At 41.1% G+C, this 21253-nt stretch overlaps 1 protein-coding gene across 1 annotated transcript in view; it reads right to left on the reverse strand.

The window, feature by feature from the left end:
- LOC140727261 (TGF-beta receptor type-1-like) overlaps positions 1–21253 on the reverse strand; it is a 75783-nt gene that overhangs the window by 47647 nt on the left and 6883 nt on the right. The window contains exon 2 of the mRNA XM_073044522.1: positions 14665–14910. Coding sequence (XP_072900623.1) covers positions 14665–14910 — 246 coding nt within the window. The remainder of the gene's footprint in view (positions 1–14664; positions 14911–21253) is intronic.

Consider the following 21253-nt stretch of genomic DNA (forward strand, 5'->3'; position numbering starts at 1 on the left):
GGAACTTCTCTTTCCATTTCCAATTTTTTAGGGATCCATTTTTGAAAAAAATTTATTGGATCTTCTCCTTCTATATCTTCTTTAAGTCCAACAATTTTAATATTATTTCATCCACTAAAATTTTCAAGCTTATCAATTTTTTCCATAAATTGTTTTCTTTCTGATGTCCAAGCAGTATTTTCATTTTCTATTTTGTCCATTCTTTCAACCATGTCTTCCGTTTTAGTTTCCAAGTCCATAATTCTCTTTTCCATTTTTTCCTGTCTCGTTGTCATTTTATCAAGCATAATCTCCATATTTGTCATTTTTTGTGTACTTTTTGATTACTTTTAATTACTTTTAATGCGTCTAATTTACGCATTATTTGCTTCAAAGTCTTTTCTATATTTCCAGAAGAACTTTTATCTCCCTCTTCATCTGATCTTTCCGGAGAATCTGACTCTCCCTCAGATTCACTATCACTTTCAGTTGCAGTGGTAACTGGGCTTTGTAGTTCTGGTTGCTCCCGTTTGCGCATGCTCCTTCCTTCGCGTTTGCGCAGTTCACGTTGGCCTTTTCCTTTAGAAATGGCTGATGTTGCCACAGTTTCCTGTTCCGTATCGCCGGTGGTATAATGTACCTGAGACCGCGGTTCTTTGGTAGACATGGGCCTTGCTCCTGCTCCAACTTGCGTAGTCTTCCCGGAATTAGTTTTCTTCATATTTTGTCTTTGAGGCATAGCTTGACACAATCCGGAGTAGTTTATAAGTAACTTTTAGAAAGTATTGACTATCTTTTCTTCATTTAAACATTAATTTATTAACTTTTTACGGGAGAGCTGGGTTCTAGCGTCTCGATCCTACGTCATCACGTCACGTCCCCCATGGCATGAACATTGACTTCTCTAACTTCCGTTAATGCCCCTCCTCCCCTTCTTACCCCATCCCTGACATATTTAGCTTTTTCCCCCTCTTTTTTCCTCTCTTTCTGTCCATCACTTTGCCTGTTCTCCACCTCCCTCTGGTGCTCCCTTCCCCCTTTCTTTCTCCCTATTCCTCCTGTCCCATGATCCTTTCCCTTCCCCAGCTCTGTATCCCTTTTGCCAATCACCTTTCCAGCTCTCAGATTCACCCCACCCCCTCTGATCTTCTCCTATCATTTCGCATTTTCCCCTCCCCCCCACTACTTTCAAATCTCTTAGTATCTTTCCTTCTTTCCTTTCAGTTAGTCCTGACAAAGGGTCTCGGCCTGAAACGTCGACAGTGCTTCTCCTTATAGATGCTGCCTGGCCTGCTGTGTTCCACCAGCATTTTGTGTGTGTTTTCCTTATTTCAGCTATGTTTGCACTTCAGAATTATTGCATTTGTTTTGGCAAGGAGGTCGCTGTCTGCGCTGGGCCTTGATGAAAAGAGCAAGAACCAAGCAGCTCACAGGATGGGGGAGGAAGTAAAAAGATCCTCTTGCTGGATATGGAGCAGGCGAGTGGAGTTGGGCTGGACATCAGGAGCAGATGGGCACTGACATGGCCACCACTGCTGACCCACCAACTGGAGAGTCTAGTGGCAAAACACTATGAATGTTTGGGATTACATCTGCTCCTGGCCAAAGGTTATGGTTACCTCACCAGGTAACTGAAGAGAGCACCCCAGTGTATGACGCAAGTAAATCACTGAAAATTCTGAGTCACAAAAGGTGCAATGCAAACCATTTTCCTATAGAGCTAATTTTGTACGGTGTTTTAATTAACAAAGTTAACATTGCGGTTAAAATGAAAAATTGTGAAACAGCATTGTCATAGTTCCCCTCAGTACAGTGATTTATTATTGAGATACAGTGCAGATTAGGCCTTTCTGAAGGACCCAGAGGAAACCCATGCAGTTAAGAAACCCATCACTGGATTAAGTTAGTTAAAGTCTGCCCCGAGCCTTTAAGGCTCATTAGGCAAGTGCAGAGAAGCGACTGAGAGTACGAGACTCCACCCCCTCCCCCCCCCCCCCATCCCAGATGGGACGCCAGTCTATCGCGAGGTACCCATTTTCAGCTGGATGGACTGGAGCACTGTGTGGTTAAGTGCCTTGCTCAAGGACGCAACACACCGCCTCGGCTGGGGCTCGAACTCACAACCTTCAGATCGCTAGTCCAATGTCTTAACCACCTGGCCACGTGCCACACACATGCAGTCACCAGGAGAACGTACATCGGCATTCAGGCATCAGCAGGAAATGAACTTGGGCCACTTGTACTGCAAACCACTGTGCTAACCACTACGCTATGGTGCCGCACTTATTTCACAGTCATTTGAGAGTAATGGCAATATCCAGGTATGTTTTCATAATTTCTATCTAATATGCTGGTAATAAAACTTATTTGATACACTTTGAACTTTTTTTTCCCAGTGATCATGACTGCCCTCCAGTGGCTCAATCCACTTAAAGCTTTCCAAAACACTGTATGGCATAATCCACACCAGTAAAATTAATTTCCACAATGACTGTCCTTCAATTTGTATTCCCTCCAGGTAAGATTAAGCCTGGCTTAAGTGTACCCATATTTATTTCAAATAAATGCTGTAGAAGCATGAACTTAGCAACGCAGTGGCTCCACTAGCAGAGCTGCTGTCTCACATCTCCAGTGCCTTGTGTTCGATCCCAACTTCTGGTGATGCCTGTGCAGATTTTGTCCCTATAACTACATGGGTTTCCAGAGTGCTACGATTTCCATTTCACATCCTAAAGTCCATGCAGATTTTGTCCCTGTAACTACATGGGTTTCCAGAGTGCTACGATTTCCATTTCACATCCTAAAGTCATGCATGATGTAGGTTAGTTTTTTACTATAAACTGCCCATAATATGTAGACGAGGAGTTGAATCTTGGGGAATTGTTGGGAATATGGGAAAAATAAAATGGTTCGATTCAACATCAGAGAATGTAGACAGTACTGTATACAACCTAAAACCTTTACTCCTCACAGACATCCATGAAACAAGAAACCCCACAGAATGAATGATAGAAACATCAGAAGCCCAAAGATCCCTCCTATGCACAAGCAGGAGCAGAAGCTTCGACCCTCAGCCCCCCTCCCCCAACATGCAAGCAATAGCAAAATCCCCCCAAAGATGGGATTAGTACAGGAATGCAATGGATGAGTTCTTGTTATGGCCTTGGGAACTGAAGGACCTCTTTTCATTCTGCTTGATGAAGTGACTTTGTGCTTCAAAAAACAATAGATTGCTGGTTATGCGTATCTGCTTTAAGATTACTGACTTGAAATTTGCCATTGTGAGGATAGGAAGACTGTAACCAATCACTACCACTATCAGGATTTTGTATGTACAATCAGAAAGCTGAAAACAGAAAATCGTAGCTGCCACTATCTATATTGTGCATTATTGGTCTTTGCAAGAAACTGGAATAGAATCAGTGATGTCACGGCGGAGGGATGGAGTTTCATCTTTGCCAAAGGAGGAGTAAGGCGCTCCTTCCATCCGCTAGCCTGCAGGTCACCATTGAGCAAGGTGCAGCACCTTCTTAGCCTCCAGATCTAGGTCTCGTGAAGCTATGAGAGCAGGTTGTGGACGGTCGTATAAGCAGATGGTGCACATCACAAGTCCTGGTTATGCAACTGCTGTCACCAGGCAGAAAATCTCTGAAGAGTACTGGTAATAGCTGGGGTCACCCGTCTTGTAAAGATACTGCCCAGAGAAAGACAATGGCAAACCACTTCTGTAGAAAACTTTGCCAAGGACAATCACGGTCAAAGACCACAATCACCCATGTCATATGACACTACACATAGTGGTGATGATGAATGTCATGGAGTCACTGCATCATTGAATCATGCAAGATAGACACATGCCCTTAGATCCAACCAGTCCAAGCCAATAAAGATTTCCATCTCCACTAATCCCATGTTGGCCCAGATCCATCCAAATCTTTCCTATCCATGTACTTGTCCAAGTGCCTTTTGACATTATTAATGCATCTGCCTCATCCACTTCCTCTGGAAGCTCATTCTACATCGGACCATCCTCTGGGTGAAAAGTTGCTGCTCAGGTTCTTATTAAATCTCTCTTCTCTCAACTTAAACCTGCTGTATATCCTCTACTTCTTGATTTACAAACCCTCAGATGAAGACTGTGTACATTGACCCTACTATGTCCTCATGATTTTATACACCCACCTATCACTATGTTCCATTGAAAAAAGTGCCAACCGGTTCCGGTGACGTCATCATCGAGAATGGCAGCTTAAGTCATTAGCTCCTCCGGAAAAACGCATATTAAGCCCCGTTAACCCATCAAATATAGTATTTTTCAAAAGTATTTGAACTGATAAGAGGGGCAAGAATGGGGAAAAAGAATAGAAATTTAAAAAGCGACACTGCGGAGCCTGCGGCCGAGAGGAGTGCAGCAAGCGGCTCTCCTACCCAACCGCGTGCTAGCGAGGCGGACGCTGGGCCTCGTTCAGGCAAAGCGGCAAATATGATTGAAATTTTGAAAGGGATAAGGGAGTTCCAGAAAGATATAGAACAGCAGCTACATGATATTAAGTCAGAGCTCGCCAACATCAATCAAAAAATAGCGGTGGCAGAGACTTGAATTGAGAAGGTGGAAGATTGCGTTCAAAATGTGGAATGGATACTATGTAAGACAATAAAAATATTAAATCAACAAGAAGGTAAACTGCTTGACCTGGAGGGAAGATCACGGCGGAAAAATATCAGAATATACAACGTTCACGAAGGAGCGGAGGGCTTGTCTATGATGGAGTTTGTCGGAAAGTTGCTGCGGGACGCACTGGAGCTTCCCTCAACTATGGAGCTGGAAATTGAGAGAGTGCATCGTGCAGTCGTCCCGTAGCCTACCCGAGATAGAGCAGATAAGCCACGCTCAATAATAATTAAATTCCTTTGATACAGTACCAAGGCGGAGATTCTACGAAAGGCCTGGGTAAGAAGAGGGTGTTTTTAGACGATAAATTAATATATTTCAACCATGATTACACCTCCCCCCCATGGTCCTGCAGAAACGTAAAGAATACTCTGAAGTAAAGTGAATACTAAAGCAAGAAAGGAATAGAATTCAAACTCCGTACCCTGCTAAACTTCGAGTGTTTTATCAAGATGGGATCCAACTGTCTCAGACAGTGGAAGAGACAACTACAGACATGAAGACCAGAGGGTTGCCCGTCAGTGTGATCAAACCGAGGGAAAGCCTGGCGGAGGAATTATCCCGCTCCATTTGGGAAATAGTGCGAGAATCGAGAAGGCAGAAGACGGGAGGAGGCCGAGAGAAGTATATCATGAAGAGACTGGGAGTTTTCCGAAGACAGCCCTCACCCCCTCCAGAAGAGCCATAAGGTTTGGCTAACTTTAAAAATGTTGAGAAGCTAAACGGAAGCAAAAGTAGATGGTGATATACCTATCTCGAGAAATACTTATTATAATGTGGATTTTAAATTACTTAGTTGTTATTCTTTATTCGCTCACTTACTCCTTTTTCCCCACCAAATTGAGAAAAAAAATGTATGTATGTAATATATATGTATATATATGTGTGTGGGTGTGTGCACATATAAATATGTATGTATGTATGTGTGTGTGTGTATAGATATATATATATATATATATTAATAGGAGTACACAGGGAAATCTTTTCTGTGTAATGGATGTGTTCACTGACTTTTATGAAAACTGCAATGGGGGCCCTCAACTCACAAGTAGGAGAGGTTATCCCCCACAGCTAGACATTTCCTCTAGCTCAACGCAAGGTCATCTACCAGAGACCTCAGCCTTGGAATCACACATTTGTTGCCATTTTTGTTATTATTTGCATTTCTTGGTTCTTATTTGTTCAGGGAGTAAATCAATTAAGTTTTATTCTGCTAATTTCAATGATACATTGACAGATAAATACAGATGGCTAAGGACAAAGTAAAATTCATTTCTTTTAATGTCAATGGGCTATTAAATCCAATCAAATGTAATAGAATTTTATCCAAAATGAAAAAAGAACAAGCCCATGTAGTATATTTACAGGAAACTCATTTAAGTGATAATGAGCATAGAAAACTAAAGAGAATGAGCTTCACAAAATTGCTTTTCTCCTCATATAAATCGGGACATAGGAGAGGAGTTGCTATTCTTATCTCAAGTAAGCTAAATTTTGAAAAAATATTCAAAATGGGAGATAAAGAGGGCAGATATATTCTGGTAAGGGGGAATATAGACGGAAATTCAGTTACTCTATTGAATATATACACACCCCTGGGAAGTGATATTGGTTTCTTTCAGAAAATTACTGATATTATGGTAATGGAAACAGAAGGTCTCCTGATATGTGGAGACCTTAAATTTACAAGTACAACCAAACTTAGACTCTTCCAATAGAAAAACCTATGAAACAAAATCCTTACATAAGAAAGTTAATACACTTCTTGAGGATGTTGGTTTAATTGATATATGGAGGGACCGTTTCCCCAACAGAAGGGATTACACATTATTCTGCTCCACATTCTGTATATACAAGAATAGACTATTTCATAACATTTGGAAAAGACAAAGACAAAATAAACACCTGTGGAATTGGGACAATAGATGTAAGTGACCATGCACCTAGATATTTATCTGTTGATTTTGACCTACAACCAAAGAATACTATTTGGAAACTAACTTCAAGTCTACTCAATGATCCGTACTTTAAGGAACAAATTAAAAAAGAAATTGGTCTCTACTTAGAATTTAATGATAACAGAGAGGTTTCACCTCCCATTTTATGGGATACTCTGAAGGCTGTCTTAAGAGGGAAAATTATAGCAATATCTTCATATAAGAAAAAAATAAGGAATAAACCATTAGAGGAATTACAAAATAGGCTGAAGGAACTAGAGAAAAAACACAAATTGAATTTGGCACAGGATACATTAGGGGAAATTTTAAAAGTTAGGAATGAAATTAATAGTTTGGCTATGCAAGAAATCAGGAAAAATTTAATGTTTCTGAAACATTATGAGACATTATGAAAGTGGATCAAAGTCTATGGAAATACTGGCATGGAAACTGAAAAAAAAATAGCAGAAAATACAATTCATAGAATTAGGGACCCAAGAACGAAAATGATAAAAAAAGAAGCTAAGTTAAATTCAAGAAGCTTTTGAAGTGTTTTACAAAACTCTATATTCCAAAGTTCCAGGGGGACGCATCACCCAAACTGACACCTTCTTGAATTCTCTAGAATTACCCACTTTAAGCAAAGAACAAAATACAACGATGACTGTTGACATAACTGAAGTTGAATTAAAAGCTGCAATTAGTAGGCTTAAATTAAGCAAGTCACCAGGATCAGATGGGTATATAGCAGAGTGGTACAAAGAATTTTAAAATGAGTTAATTCCTGTTTTACTCACCACACTGAACTGGCCTCTAAAAAAAGGCACAAATGCCACCCAGTTGGAAGGAAGTGATAATCTCAGCTATACCAAAAGAAGGCAAGGATAAAATGGAATGCAGATCATTTAGACCAATATCCATTCTTAATGTAGATTATAGATTATTTACCTCCATCATGGCCAAACGATTAGAGGAGTTTCTACCCATACTGATACATAACAATCAAACAGGTTTCATACGACAACGCCAAACACAAGACAATATACGAAGGACACTTCACATTGTGGATCATATACAAAAAAATAAAATCAAAGCAATAGTGATAAGCGTGGACACTGAAAAGGCATTTGATTCGGTTCATTGGAATTTTGAAGAAAATTTACAGAGTTTTACATAGATTTTGTTTCCAAGACACAATTATTAAAACTATACAGACACTATATGACAACCCTACTGCTAGGATTAAAATCAATGGATATTTATCAAATAGTCTTACCCTAGAAAGGGGCACAAGACAGGGTTGTGCATGGTCAAGATTCAAGATTCAAAAACTTTATTGTCATTCCAACCATACATCAGCTCTGCAGGGCAGAATGAGACAGCGTTTCCCAGGGGCAAGTGCAATCATAACATAACAAATGCAACAAAAAATAGTAAACACAACAATAAATAGTAAAACACAACAGCCACATGTCAGTTAAAATCAAGTTATAAGTGTCCAAAGCAGAGTCAGGTAGAGCAGCTATTTAGCAGTCTGACTGTCTGTGGGAGGAAGCTTTTTAGTAGCCTTGTGGTTTTTGTTTTGATGCTCCTGTAATGTTTGCCTGATGGCAGAAGAACAAACAGTTTATGGCGAGGGTGTGAGGGGTATTTAATGATGTACCATGTCTTCTGGAGGCATCGACTCTGAAAGAGGTCTTGGACAGAAGTAGGGAGACCCCAATAACCTTCTTAGCTCCCCTAACCACCCTCTGCAAGGCTTTTTTGTTGGCAGCACTGCAGTTGGAGTACCAGGTACCACTACTCTTAACATTATATCTGGAACCATTACCTCAATACATCAGACAAAATGAAGATATCAGGGGAATTACTATTAAAGGGACAGAGCATAAATTGGCTTGTTACGTGGATGACATTTTGATCTATCTAGGGCAACCAACATACTCTTTACCTAAATTGATGCAATCCTTTGAACAATATGGTCAATTATCAGGATACAAGATCAACATAGATAAAACCCAATTACTTTCATATTACTATAGCCCACCAAGAGAAATTGCAAGTCGATACCCCTGGGCATGGCACACAGAGTCTCCCAAATATTTGGGCATCATTATGCCAAAAGATTTGGCAAAATTATCAGACTGTAATTATCAGCCTTTATATAAAAAAATTAAGGAGAACCTGATTCCTTTTTTTAGTCTCAGTTCAAGGATTGAATCTATTAAAATGAATATACTCCCCAGACAGTTATATCTCTTTCAGACCCTACCACTAGAGATTAATCAAAATCAATTCAATGAATGGAACAAGATGTTATCAAGGTATATTTTGCAGGGTAAAAGGCCTAGAGTTCATCTTAAAACATTGCAATTAGCAAAGGAAAAGGGGAGATGGGGCCTACCTCTTGGAGATTATTATTTTGCAGCACAGTTGAGTGCTGTGATATGTTGATGCAACCCATCATATGACGTTCAATGGAAAAACATTGAGGAGTGGGTACTTCCCATCCCCATACAAGCAATTTTGGCTGATAACAACCTGCAAAGGTACATAAATACTATTGATAATTGGGAGGTAGATTTTGGAAAGGTGCAAAAATAACAGGGTTGTTATCATGGGTGACTTTAACTTCCCTAATATTGATTGGCACCTGATGAGTTCCAAGGGTTTAGATGGGGCAGAGTTTGTCAAGTGCATCCAGGATGGATTCCTGTCACAGTATGTTGACAGGCTGACCAGGGTGAATGCCATACTAGATCTAGTATTAGGTAATGAACCGGGTCAGGTCACAGATCTGTCAGTGGGTGAGTATCTGGGGGACAGTGATCACCGCTCCCTGACCTTTAGCATTATCATGGAAAAGGATAGAATCAGAGAGGACAGGAAAATTTTTAATTGGGGAAGGGCAAATTATGAGGCTATAAGGCCAGAACTTGCAGGTGTGAATTGGGATGATGTTTTGCAGGGAAATGCACTATGGACATGTGGTCGATATTTAAGGATCTCTTGCAGGATGTTAGGGATAAATTTGTCCCGGTGAGGAAGATAAAGAATGGTAGAGTGAAGGAACCATGGGTGACAAGTGAAGTGGAAAATCTAGTCAGGTGGAAGAAGGCAGCATACACGAGGTTTAGGAAGCAAGGATCAGATGGGTCTATTGAAGAATATAGGGTAGCAAGAAAGGAGCTTAAGAAGGGGCTGAGAAGAGCAAGAAGGGGGCATGAGAAGGCCTTGGTGAGTAGGGTAAAGGAAAACCCCAAGGCATTCTTCAATTATGTGAAGAACAAAAGGATGACAGGAGTGAAGGTAGGACCGATTAGAGATAAAAGTGGGAAGATGTGCCTGGAGGCTGTGGAAGTGAGCGAGGTCCTCAATGAATACTTCTCTTCGGTATTCACCACTGAGAGGGAACTTGATGACAGTGAGGACAATATGAGTGAGGTTGATTTTCTGCAGCATGTTGATATTAAGGGAGAGGAGGTGTTGGAGTTGTTAAAATACATTAGGATGGATAAGTCCCTGGGGCCTGATGGAATATTCCCCAGGCTGCTCCACGAGGCAAGGGAAGAGATTGCTGAACCTCTGGCTAGGATCTTTATGTCCTCATTGTCCACAGGAATGGTGCCGAAAGATTGGAGGGAGGCGAATGTTGTCCCCTTGTTCAAAAAAGGTAGTAGGGATAATCCAGGTAATTATAGACCAGTGAGCCTTACGTCTGTGGTGGGAAAGCTGTTGGAAAAAATTCTTAGAGATAGGATCTATGGGCATTCAGAGAATCGTGGTCTGATCAGGGACAGTCAGCATGGCTTTATGAAGGGCAGATCATGCCTAACAAGCCTGATAGAGATCTTCGAGGAGGTGACCAGGCATATAGATTAGGGTAGTGCAGTGGATGTGATCTACATGGATTTTAGTAAGGCAGTTGACAAGGTTCCACACGGTAGGCTTATTCAGAAAGTCAGAAGGCATGGGATCCAGGGAAGTTTGGCCAGGTTGATTCAGAATTGGCTTGCCTGCAGAAGGCAGAGGGTCGTGGTGGAGGGAGTACATTCAGATTGTAGGGTTGTGACTAGTGGTGTCCCACAAGGATCTGTTCTGGGACCTCTACTTTTTGTGATTTTTATTAATGACCTGGATGTGGGGTTAGAAGGGTGGGTTGGCATGTTTTCAGACGACACAAAGGTTGGTGGTGTTGTAGATAGTGTAGAGGATTGTCAAAGATTGCATGAGACATTGATAGGATGCAGAAGTGGGCTGAGAAGTGGCAGATGGAGTTCAACCCGGAGAAGTGTGAGGTGGTACACTTTGGAAGGACAAACTCCAAGGCAGAGTATAAAGTAAATGGCAGGATACTTGGTAGTGTGGAGGAGCAGAGGGATCTGGGGGTACATGTCCACAGATCCCTGAAAGTTGCCTCACTGGTAGATAGGGTAGTTAAGAAAGCTTATGGGGTGTTAGCTTTCATAAGTCGAGGGACAGAGTTTAAGAGACGCGATGTAATGATGCAGCTCTATAAAACTCTAGTTAGGCCACACTTGGAGTACTGTGTCCAGTTCTGGTTGCCTCAGTATAGGAAGGATGTGGAAGCATTGGAAAGGGTACAGAGGAGATTTGCCAGGATGCTGCCTGGTTTAGAGAATATGGATTATGATCAGAGATTAAGGGAGCTAGGGCTTTACTCTTTGGAGAGAAGGAGGATGAGAGGAGACATGATAGAGATGTACAAGATATTAAGAGGAATAGACAGAGTGGACAGACAGCGCCTCTTCCCCAGGGCACCACTGCTCAGTACAAGAGGAAATGGCTTTAAGGTAAGGGGAGGGAAGTTCAAGGGGGATATTAGAGGAAGGCTTTTCACTCAGAGAGTGGTTGGTGCGTGGAATGCACTGCCTGAGTCAGTGGTGGAGGCAGATACACTAGTGAAATTTAAGAGACTACTGGACAGGTATATGGAGGAATTTAAGGTAGGGGGTTATATGGGAGGCAGGGTTTGAGGGTCAACACAACATTGTGGGCCAAAGGGCCTGTACTGTGCTGTACTGTTCTATGTTCTATAATCCATGGGTGAAATTGACTCTTAAAATATGGAAAACTACTATAAAAGAATATAATCTAGAGGTAGATATTGCAATTCTTCAATGGTGTGCATATGACTCAGATTTTACACCAAATAAACTGGATGCTAGATTTAAGGACTGGACAGCTAAAGGAATAACAGTTCTTTGCAACATAATGAAAGAAGGAACACCGTTCAGTTTTGAAATGCTTAAAGAGAAACACTTATTAGAAAAACAAGATTTTTTAAAATCGGTATTTACAGATGCGACAATATGTTAATAAGACACTTAAAAATGTAACTATGTGGAGATTTGTGACATATATGATTATATGATCTATATGTACAATGTCTGAAATACATCTTATGGAAATGTTTGTTTGATGATGAACTTCAATAAAAAAAATTACAAAAAAAAGAAAAAATGTGCCAACCTACTCAACCTCTCTGCAAGTGTTTCAAGTCCTAGCATCATCTTCATAAGTCTCTTCTGTGATACGGTTTGCTACAGCTTTCTTTTCATTAATATACCATCCTTTTTTCAAGATATCATGAATACTTCGTCTTGTTTCAAGAGGCCTGTTTATGATCGATTATTATTGACAAACTCACACTCTTGTTCTGAAAAACCCAATTATGTTACGTCATTTATCAATATTATTTTAAACTGTATGTCTTTAATATTTTATCTTTGCCATAAATCCATTCCAACCTTTATTTTGCTTTTTGTAAAAGGTGCCTTTTAATTCTGTGTTTGCTGCCTATGAGAATTCTTTAATGCAATCGGGAAGGTAGAGCAGAAACTGTTGCAAGGCATTGTGTATCCTGAAAGCTGACACCTGTTTGTCAACCCTCATTGAAAAGGAGGGAGTTGCAGCCCAGAAAATGGAGAAACCCTAGTTGTGCTGAAACTGTTACTCGAAGAGCCAACACAGCTTGTTACCATGGAAGCAGTCACCTCCTAAAAGCTTAAATATAACTTTGCAAGTTTGCCTGGACTGCTTTCATACTCAAAATCATAGTCAATCTTTGCCCGGGATCACTCCGGACTGCTGCTGCTGCTGCCATCTGTCACATCTCAGAGTGTGGTGTTCTGGAGACCGCATCAGGAAGGTCACCCAGACTACATACAGGAAGAGGTTTTCATCTACGTTTCCTTAGGCGGAGAAAGTGGGGTGAGTTATCTGCACTGCATACTTCGGCAAAATTCATTTTTTAACATGCATCTCCCTCCAAACTTCTTTCAGAAGATTCTGGCTACAACGCTGCCTGATCTCCTTAGCCACTTCTACCAAAGAACCTGCGTCATGGTGCCATTGTTCTTCACCAAATTCCAGGCACCTTCTACTGTGAGCATTCTTCCACTGCTTCTCATCAATGTAGCCACCATTCATTCAGTAGTAACACTGAAGCTGGAAGTAGTGCTCATAGTCCTGTTTGTCCCATTAGGAGCTAAATGTAAAGATTGTACCTGGCAGAATGGAGGCTGACAATTATGAAAACTTCCAATGATCAAAACATCCTCCTGGAACTAACAAACTCAATTTCAACACAGCCTTCTACTGGAAACATTATAATTCAAGTTCTCCATTTTTGTGACTTTCACAAACAGAATTTGCACATATTTTAAGAACTAAAAACAAAGGATGAATTTATAGACCAAGAGCTTATCATTTTGGATGTAGTCCATCCTGAAGACTATCTTGAACTTCAAATTCAAGGCACGTTGTCATCTGCTTCAGACATCCCAACACTTTGCACCACAGTAGCGTATAGGTTAGCGCAACACTATCGCAGCTCAGGGTGTTCTGGAGTTCAGAGTTCAATTCCAACACTGTCAGGAGTCTCTGTACATCCTCCCTGTAGAATGCAAGGGTATTCTCCAGTCTGCCGGATACATCCCACAGTCCAAACGACATACCGGGTAGGTTCATTGGTAATTGTAAATTGTCTCGTGATTAGGTTAGGGCTAATCGGGTTTGTCGGGGGTTGCTGAGGCAGTGTGGCTCAAAAGGACAGGAAGGGCCTACTCTGTGCTGTATCACAAAGTAAATAAACATTCATCCTTCACAATTAAAGGCATAAAACCCCCAGGCTCATGGTAGCACTTTGTCAACGTCCATTAAAGGCATCGGTCCAATGTGAATTCCTGAAAGCCATAAGCCTCTGTTGCATTTTATGATTTTTGTGATCAACCAAAAGGTGTTGACTCCAGAAAAAAAAAATGTACCACTGAATTTTCAAGTGTTGGGAGGAAAGTTTAGGGAGGGGGGTGGTGTCAGAGGCAGGATTTCTTTTTAAACAGAGAGATGAGCGTATGGAATACACTGCCAGCAGTGGTGGCCGGGGCATCAGGGACATGTAAAAGAATCTTAGATAGACGCATGAATGAAAGAAAAATGGAAAAATGGAGGGCAACATGGGAGAGAAGGATTAGATTGATCTTGGAGTAGGTGAAAGGGTCAGCACAACATTGTGGGCCGAAGAACCCATATTGTGCTCTATTTATGTTTTATCCATGAAGGTCTTTTTACTAGACTCACTCAAAAAAAAGCACATAAAAATAGGTGCACTAATTAATTTTACCACATTCTTGCCCAGAATAGGTGTTATCTTTGTGTTTGTTTTCTAACCAATCACTCCTGGACATCTAATAATAACCCATTTCACAAAAGTGACTCTTAAAAATCAACATAAAGTTTCTTGACAGAACCAACTTCTGAACACATGCAGAGGTTCCCAACGTTTTTTATGCATAGGTACCCATCATTAATCGAAGGGTCTGGAAGCCCTTAAAGGTATTAAGATTGAACTGGGATACATGGCCTCTGAAATTAAGGCACCAAAGGCTTCTTTATTACCCAAGGCATTTAAGATGCAACTGAAACATAATCAGTGTGGACTCCGTAGTTCCTTGAATCAGTCCTATAAATTAAATGAAATCATGCAAAAATGAAAACATGCTAATAAATGTCAAAATGATTTTTAAATTCGAGAATAACATAAAATGGAAGTACCTTTGAGCAATGGCAACTGTGGACTTAGATCATTGCAATAATTGGTGTCACAGCAGACAGTTTCAGAGATGTTTTTTACACTGGCACAAATAAAAGGCCTGTCTGCTGGAATCATATCTTGTTGATGTACACAGGTCTTCCACTCTTCCACTTTTCCATGTGAAAGTGTGATTGATGCTAAACAAACTCCATCTGTTTCACAAGTGTGATTTTCATTCACACAGCTGGTGCAATAGCATTTCAGACCTAAAACAATGGAATTTAATCAACATTGTAAGTTCACAGGAAAAGACCAACTAGCCAACGTGGCAATGTTCCATACAAAGGTTGATCCTCATGCCACAAGTTTAAGGTAGACTTTTTAAATTCAACTCCATGTAATTTCCTGACAAGTGTGACAAACCAAGGGATCTTTGGTGTAGTTGGGTTTGTGTTCGAGAAGAAAAATGGAAGTTCTCTTCTAAATGTGCCTCACCTCACCCCGGCTTTGCTCAAAAATCAAAAGCACTTCATAAAACTATTTTTGATGAAATTATGAGTTACATCAGAGAGTTCCATTAGGTGAGAACATCAGACCTTGCAATAAGCATTAGATGAACAATTATGTAGTACACAAGATAATCCATCAACCTTACATTTTTAAAGCCTGGATTTATACCCAGGAATTAAGATTTGATCTTTCTGTTGATTCTGGGGGCACCATGTTAAATCAACTGGGACCATCTCAATAGATTTACAACAGGACAAACACAAAATTAAGCACTGGACAGAACTTGAAATTGAACCCAGAATCTAATCTAGGAACATAATGCTACCATCAAATTCTGAAGGAGATGGCACCAGTGAACCATATGACCAAAGGCAAAACAGACAGTTCACAAAACTACTTCTTTTAGAAGAAGCCTGAAAAAAGGTCTCAGAATAAATAGTCAAAATGCTGAATGGTTATCCTTTTCCATTGATGCTGCATTCTTCCAGCATTTTGTGTGTGTTACTTCTTTTACTTCAGCTTCTTTCAACTCCAAACCCTGAGGCTCACTAGTTACAGGCTTCCAGTCAAAGAAACAAATTTCCACCATCAGCAGTCCAGGCAGCATCTATGGAAAAGAGTAAACAGTTGATGCTTTGGGCCGAGACCCTTCATCAGGACTGTTCTGATGAAGGACCTTGGTCTGAAATGTCGACTGCTTACTCTTCTCCATAGATGTTACTTGGCCTGCTGAGTTCCTGCAGCATTTTGTGTGTATTACTTTGATTTTCAACTTCTGCGGATTTTTTCTTGTTTGTGTTTCCACCATCAGCCTCTGTTTCCTACCATTAAGCCAATTAGCCAGCTCTCCCTGGATTCCAGTCAGCCAAACCTTCCCAATCAGTGTTACATGTGGAATCTTATCAAAGGCTTTAATGAAATCCATATAGTCCACATCTACTGCTCTACCCTAATTGACCTCAGTCGTCACTTCATCAAAATACTCAATCACATTCATTACACAAACTCCCACACACAGAACATTGGTGACTTCACTTAATCAACCCTCATCTTTCCAAATGCATGTACGTCTAATATTTCATAATCCCCTCTAATAATTTGCTTACCAGAGATATCAAGCATATAGTTCCAGGTTTTTCTTCGCAGTCCTTCTCAAAGGAAGGACATGCACAACCTCTATCTTCCAGCCCTTGACAGTGTCCTACTGTTGTGTTTGCTCACCTATAACTACTCATGAGACCCAAACTCAAACAACAGAACAATCTGGAAGCCTTTATTTGATTAAAGTTCACCAGTCTCAAAACTCAACTCAAACTCACACTCCCCAGTACGACTATTTAAATGGTTTACCCCAGAACAGTTGGATTCTTGATCGGGACCACAACCTATCAGTGAAAGTCAGCCTGGAATGGTTTTCAGCTGACCACTAGGTGCTGATTGTCTTGGCTCACCGTAACACCTCCCTCTTGAAGAGGATTATCTGTAGGATTTGCGCTGTGTCAAATTCAAGCTTGACCAACTGATGGTTGAAAAATAGGTTAACATACCATCTCTTGGGGATAATGTCCATTTTGGACATGATCATTAAATTCCTTATGGATTTTGATGGCTTTTGAAACAACTTGTCCTTGTATCCACTGGCCTTGAACACAGTGAAGCATGGCAAAAGCCTTCTTTGTTGCCACGGTAATGACATTTGCTGCAAATGTATTGGCAGTTTCTTGCATAATGCCACACACCACAGTTCTAAGGAGCTGTGTTTGGTCACTTGGAGATCTGCTGAGTGATAATGTTTGGGGTATTAAGGCTGATTTATACTTGTGCGTCGCATCTACACCGTAGGTATTCCATACCCTATGTCGAAGGGTGACGTGCACCTCTCCAGAAAAGTTACTCACACGTCACAGCGACACAGACCATAACATCTGTGATTGGTCGGCTTAGTAGCATCACATTTCCTCCTACGCATTTTTGGTTGCTTCTTCTCCGCCATCCTGTTGGCTGTGCGTACACTGATACGAAACAGATGAACCAAATCGTCAAATCTACCTGCCGACATGTGAAAATGTTTGAAATGCATTTCCTCATCCATGTCTCTCACGAAGAAACTCAACACAGTGGCATAGAAACCCCACATGCTCGCTAGGGCGTAGAGTGACGCAGAAGTGAAAATCAGGGTTGTAGCGGCTGCGGCATAGCCCGTAAGCACGTATAAATCAGCCTTTAGACTCTGTATTGACATGGTTCTGTTCAAGCAGTTTAGAATCATGCTTCAGGTTGATCAAATGCTAATGTTCATGTGTGGCAGCTTGTAAAGTCATATCAGGGTCTTCTCCCAGTCTAACCAAAGACCCAAAACTGCTCACGGTACTCCAAGTGTGGTCTGACCAATGCCTTATAAAGCCTCAGTATCACATTCTTGCTCTTGTATTCTAATCCTCCTGAAATGAATGCTGACTTGTGTTTGCCTTCTTTACCGCCAACTCGACTGCAAGTTAAACTTTAGGGAACCCTGCACTAGGACTCCCAAGTCTCTTTCCACCTCTCAGGTTTGAATTTTCTCCATTTAGAAAATAGTCGATACCTTTATTCTTTCTACCAAAGTGTATGACTATTCACTTTCCCACACTGTATTCCATCTGCCACTTCTTTCCCCATTTTCCCAATCTTTCCACGTCCTTCTGCAGACTCCCTCAACCTTATCTGCCCTTCAGCTTTCTTTGTATTGTCTGCAAACCTGGCCACAAAGTTAACAGTTCTGTCATCCAAATCTTTGACAAGAAGCAGTTCCAATACTGACTCCTGCGGAACATCACTTGTCACTGGCAGCCAACCGGAATAGGCCCCATTTATTCCAACTCTTTGCCTCCTGCCAATATGCCAATCTTTTATCCATGCTAGTATCTTTCCAGCAATATCATAGCTCAGCATCATGTGTAGCATCTTGTCAAAAGCCTTCTGTAAACATCCACTGCTCTCCTTTGTCTATCTTGCATGTTATTTCCTCAAAGAATTCCAACAGATTCATCAGGGAAGAATGTCGCTCAAGGAAACCATGCTGACTTTGGCTTACTTTGTCAATATGCCTTTAAGTACCCCAAAATCTCACCATTAATAATGGACTCCAACATCTTCCCAATTACTGAAGTCTGCCCAACTGGCCTATGATTTCCTTTCTTCTGCCTCCCTCCCTTCTTAAAGAGTAGAATGACTTTTGCAATTTTCCAGTCTTCTGGAACCATTCCTTAATCTAGTGATTCCTGAAAGATCATTGCTACTGCCTCCACTATCTCTTCAACTACCTCTTTTTGAAGCTTAGGGTGCAGTCCATCTGGTCTATAGAGACTATAGTCCATGGTGATGCTGAAGACCACCGCTCCAGTGTCATTTTCCAGGCATCCAATACTCTCTTTTATTCTTTATACATCTGAAAAAACTTTTGGTATCCTCTTTGTTATTATTTGATAGCTTACCTTCATATTTCATCTTTTCTCTCTTTATGGCTTTTTCAGTTGCCTTCTATTGATATTTTAAAAGCTTCACAATCCTCTAACTTCCCACTATTTTTTGCTATATTATATGCCCCTCTTGCTTTTGTGGTTTCTTTGACTGCCTTTGTCAGCCACGGCTACCTTATCCTCCCTTTAGAACACTTCTTCCCCTTTGGGACTTAGCTACCCTGTGTCTTCCGAATTGACCCCAGAAACTTCAGTCATTGCTGTGCTAATGTCCCCTTTTTGGCCAGCTCCTCTTTCATGCCTCTGTAATTCCCTTTAATCCACTAGTAGATCTGACTTTATCTTCCCCTTCTCAAAGTGCAGGGTGAATTAGAGTCATAGAGTCGCAGAGCCATAGAAAAGTAAAGCACAGAAACGGGCCCTTCAACCTGCACTGGGACCATATCTCTCCTTACACCTACTATTCATGTACCTAACCAAACTTCACTCAAACATTGAAATCGGGTTTGTATGCATCATTTGCACTGTCAGCTCATCCCATGCTCTTATGACCCTCTGAATGAAGAAGTTTCCCCTCATGCTCCCCTTAAACTTCACTCTTAACCCATGATTTCAAGTTGTAGTCCCACCCAACCTCAGTGGGAAAAGCATGCTTCTATTTACCCTATCTATACCCCTCATAATTTTGAATACCTCTATCAAATCTTCTCTCAATCTTCTATCTTTCAAATATAAAGTCCTCACTTATTCAATCCTTCCTTGTAACTCAGGTCCTACAGTCCTGGCAACATCCTAGTAGATTTTCTCTGTATTCTTTTAACCTTATTCACATCTTTTCTGTAGGTGGATGACCAAAACTGTACACAATATTTCAAATTACACTTGCCAATGTACCATAACATCCCATATCCCGTATTCAATACTTTGATTAATAAAGGCCAATGTGCCAAAAGCTTTCTTTATAACACTGCTTACCTGTGACACCACTTTTCAATGAATTATGGACCTGTATCCCAAATACTTTGCTTTTTCTGCACTCCTCAGTACCCTACCGCTCACTGTGTAAGACCTATACTGGTTGGTCCTACCGAAGTGCAACACCTCACACTTGCCTGCACTAAATTCCATCTGCCATTTTTCAGCCCACTTTTTCAGCTGATCCAGATCCTGGAGCAAGCCATGATAGTTTTCCTCACTGCCCACTACACCCCCAATCATGGTGTCATTCTCAAACTTGCTGCTCCAGGTATCCACATTATCATCCAGACCATTGACGTAAATGACAAACAATACTCAGGCCAGCACCAATCGCTGCGCCACTCCACTAGTCACAGGCCTTCAGTCAGAGAGGCAACCAGCTACTACTACTCCCTAGCTTCTCCCACAAGCCAATGTCTAAACCAGTTTACTACCTCAGCTTGAATGCCAGGAAATTGCACCTTCTTGACCATCCTCCCATGCGGGACCTTGTCAAATGTCATGACCTACCATGCATGAATCCACGCTGACTATCCTTAATCAGTCCATGTCTATCCAAATAAGGATAGGAATTGAGTGAGGTGGCAGTTAAATGTATGGCTGAAGAATTGGAGCAGGTGGCAGCAATTCAAATTTCTGGATCATTGGGACCCCTTCTGGGGCAGGTGTGACCTGTACAAAAAGGGATGGGTTGCACTTGAACCCAAGGGAGACCAATATCCTTGCAGGCTGGTTTGCTAGAGCTTTTGGGAGTGGACTAAACTAATAAGGCAGTGGAATGGGAACCAGTATGATAGAGCTGAGGGTGAGTCAGCACGTTTACAAGTAGTTGATGGGCCTGATATGAATGTAAGGAAGGACAAGCCAATGATTGGGTACAAATGCAGACAATGCAAAGAGTTAAATTGTAAAACAGAGGCAAAATTCAAAAGGGTAAAGAATGCAGGACTGAAGGTGCTGCATTTAAATGCAAGTAGTATTCAAAATAAGGTGGACGAGCTCATGGCACAGTTAGAGATTGGTCCATATGACATTGTGGGCATCATTAAGTCGTGGCTGAAAGAAGGTCATAGTTGGGAGTTTAACATCAAAGGAAATATTTTGTAGCAAAACGGCAGGCAGGAAGGCATAGGCAGTGGTGTTGGTAAGAGATCCAATTATATCTTTAGAAAGAAGTGACATAGGGTCGAAGAATATCAAATCTTTGTGGACTGAGTTAAGAAACTGCACAAGTAAAAAAAAACCATTATGGGAATCATATATAGGAAATCAAATAGTAGCCAAGATGTGGGTTGAAATTGCAAAGTGAGTCCAGAGGAGGTACATGAGATTGATTTTGGGAATTCTTGGGCCTGCACACCGGAATTTAGAAGAATGCTTGGGGTCTCATTGAAACCTACTTACCAAGCTCATTGAAAGGGGCTAGGGGGACTTCCGGTGGCTGTAATGGAGTAGGTTGCACTAGCTATGTGCTCCGAAATTATTTGCTTACTTTGCTGTTTAAACCTATCTCGGTGAGAGCACCATGAGTAGAAAGCCGTCAAAAAAAGAAACTACTTTAGAGACTTTGACTGAAATGATTCAACAAATGTCAGAGAAACTCGAAAAAAATCAATAAACTGGATGACTTGGAATCCAAGTTTGATTTTTACAGAATTCCTTC

This window comes from Hemitrygon akajei, chromosome 5 (assembly GCF_048418815.1).
Source record: "Hemitrygon akajei chromosome 5, sHemAka1.3, whole genome shotgun sequence".
Taxonomy (NCBI): Eukaryota; Metazoa; Chordata; class Chondrichthyes; order Myliobatiformes; family Dasyatidae; genus Hemitrygon; species Hemitrygon akajei.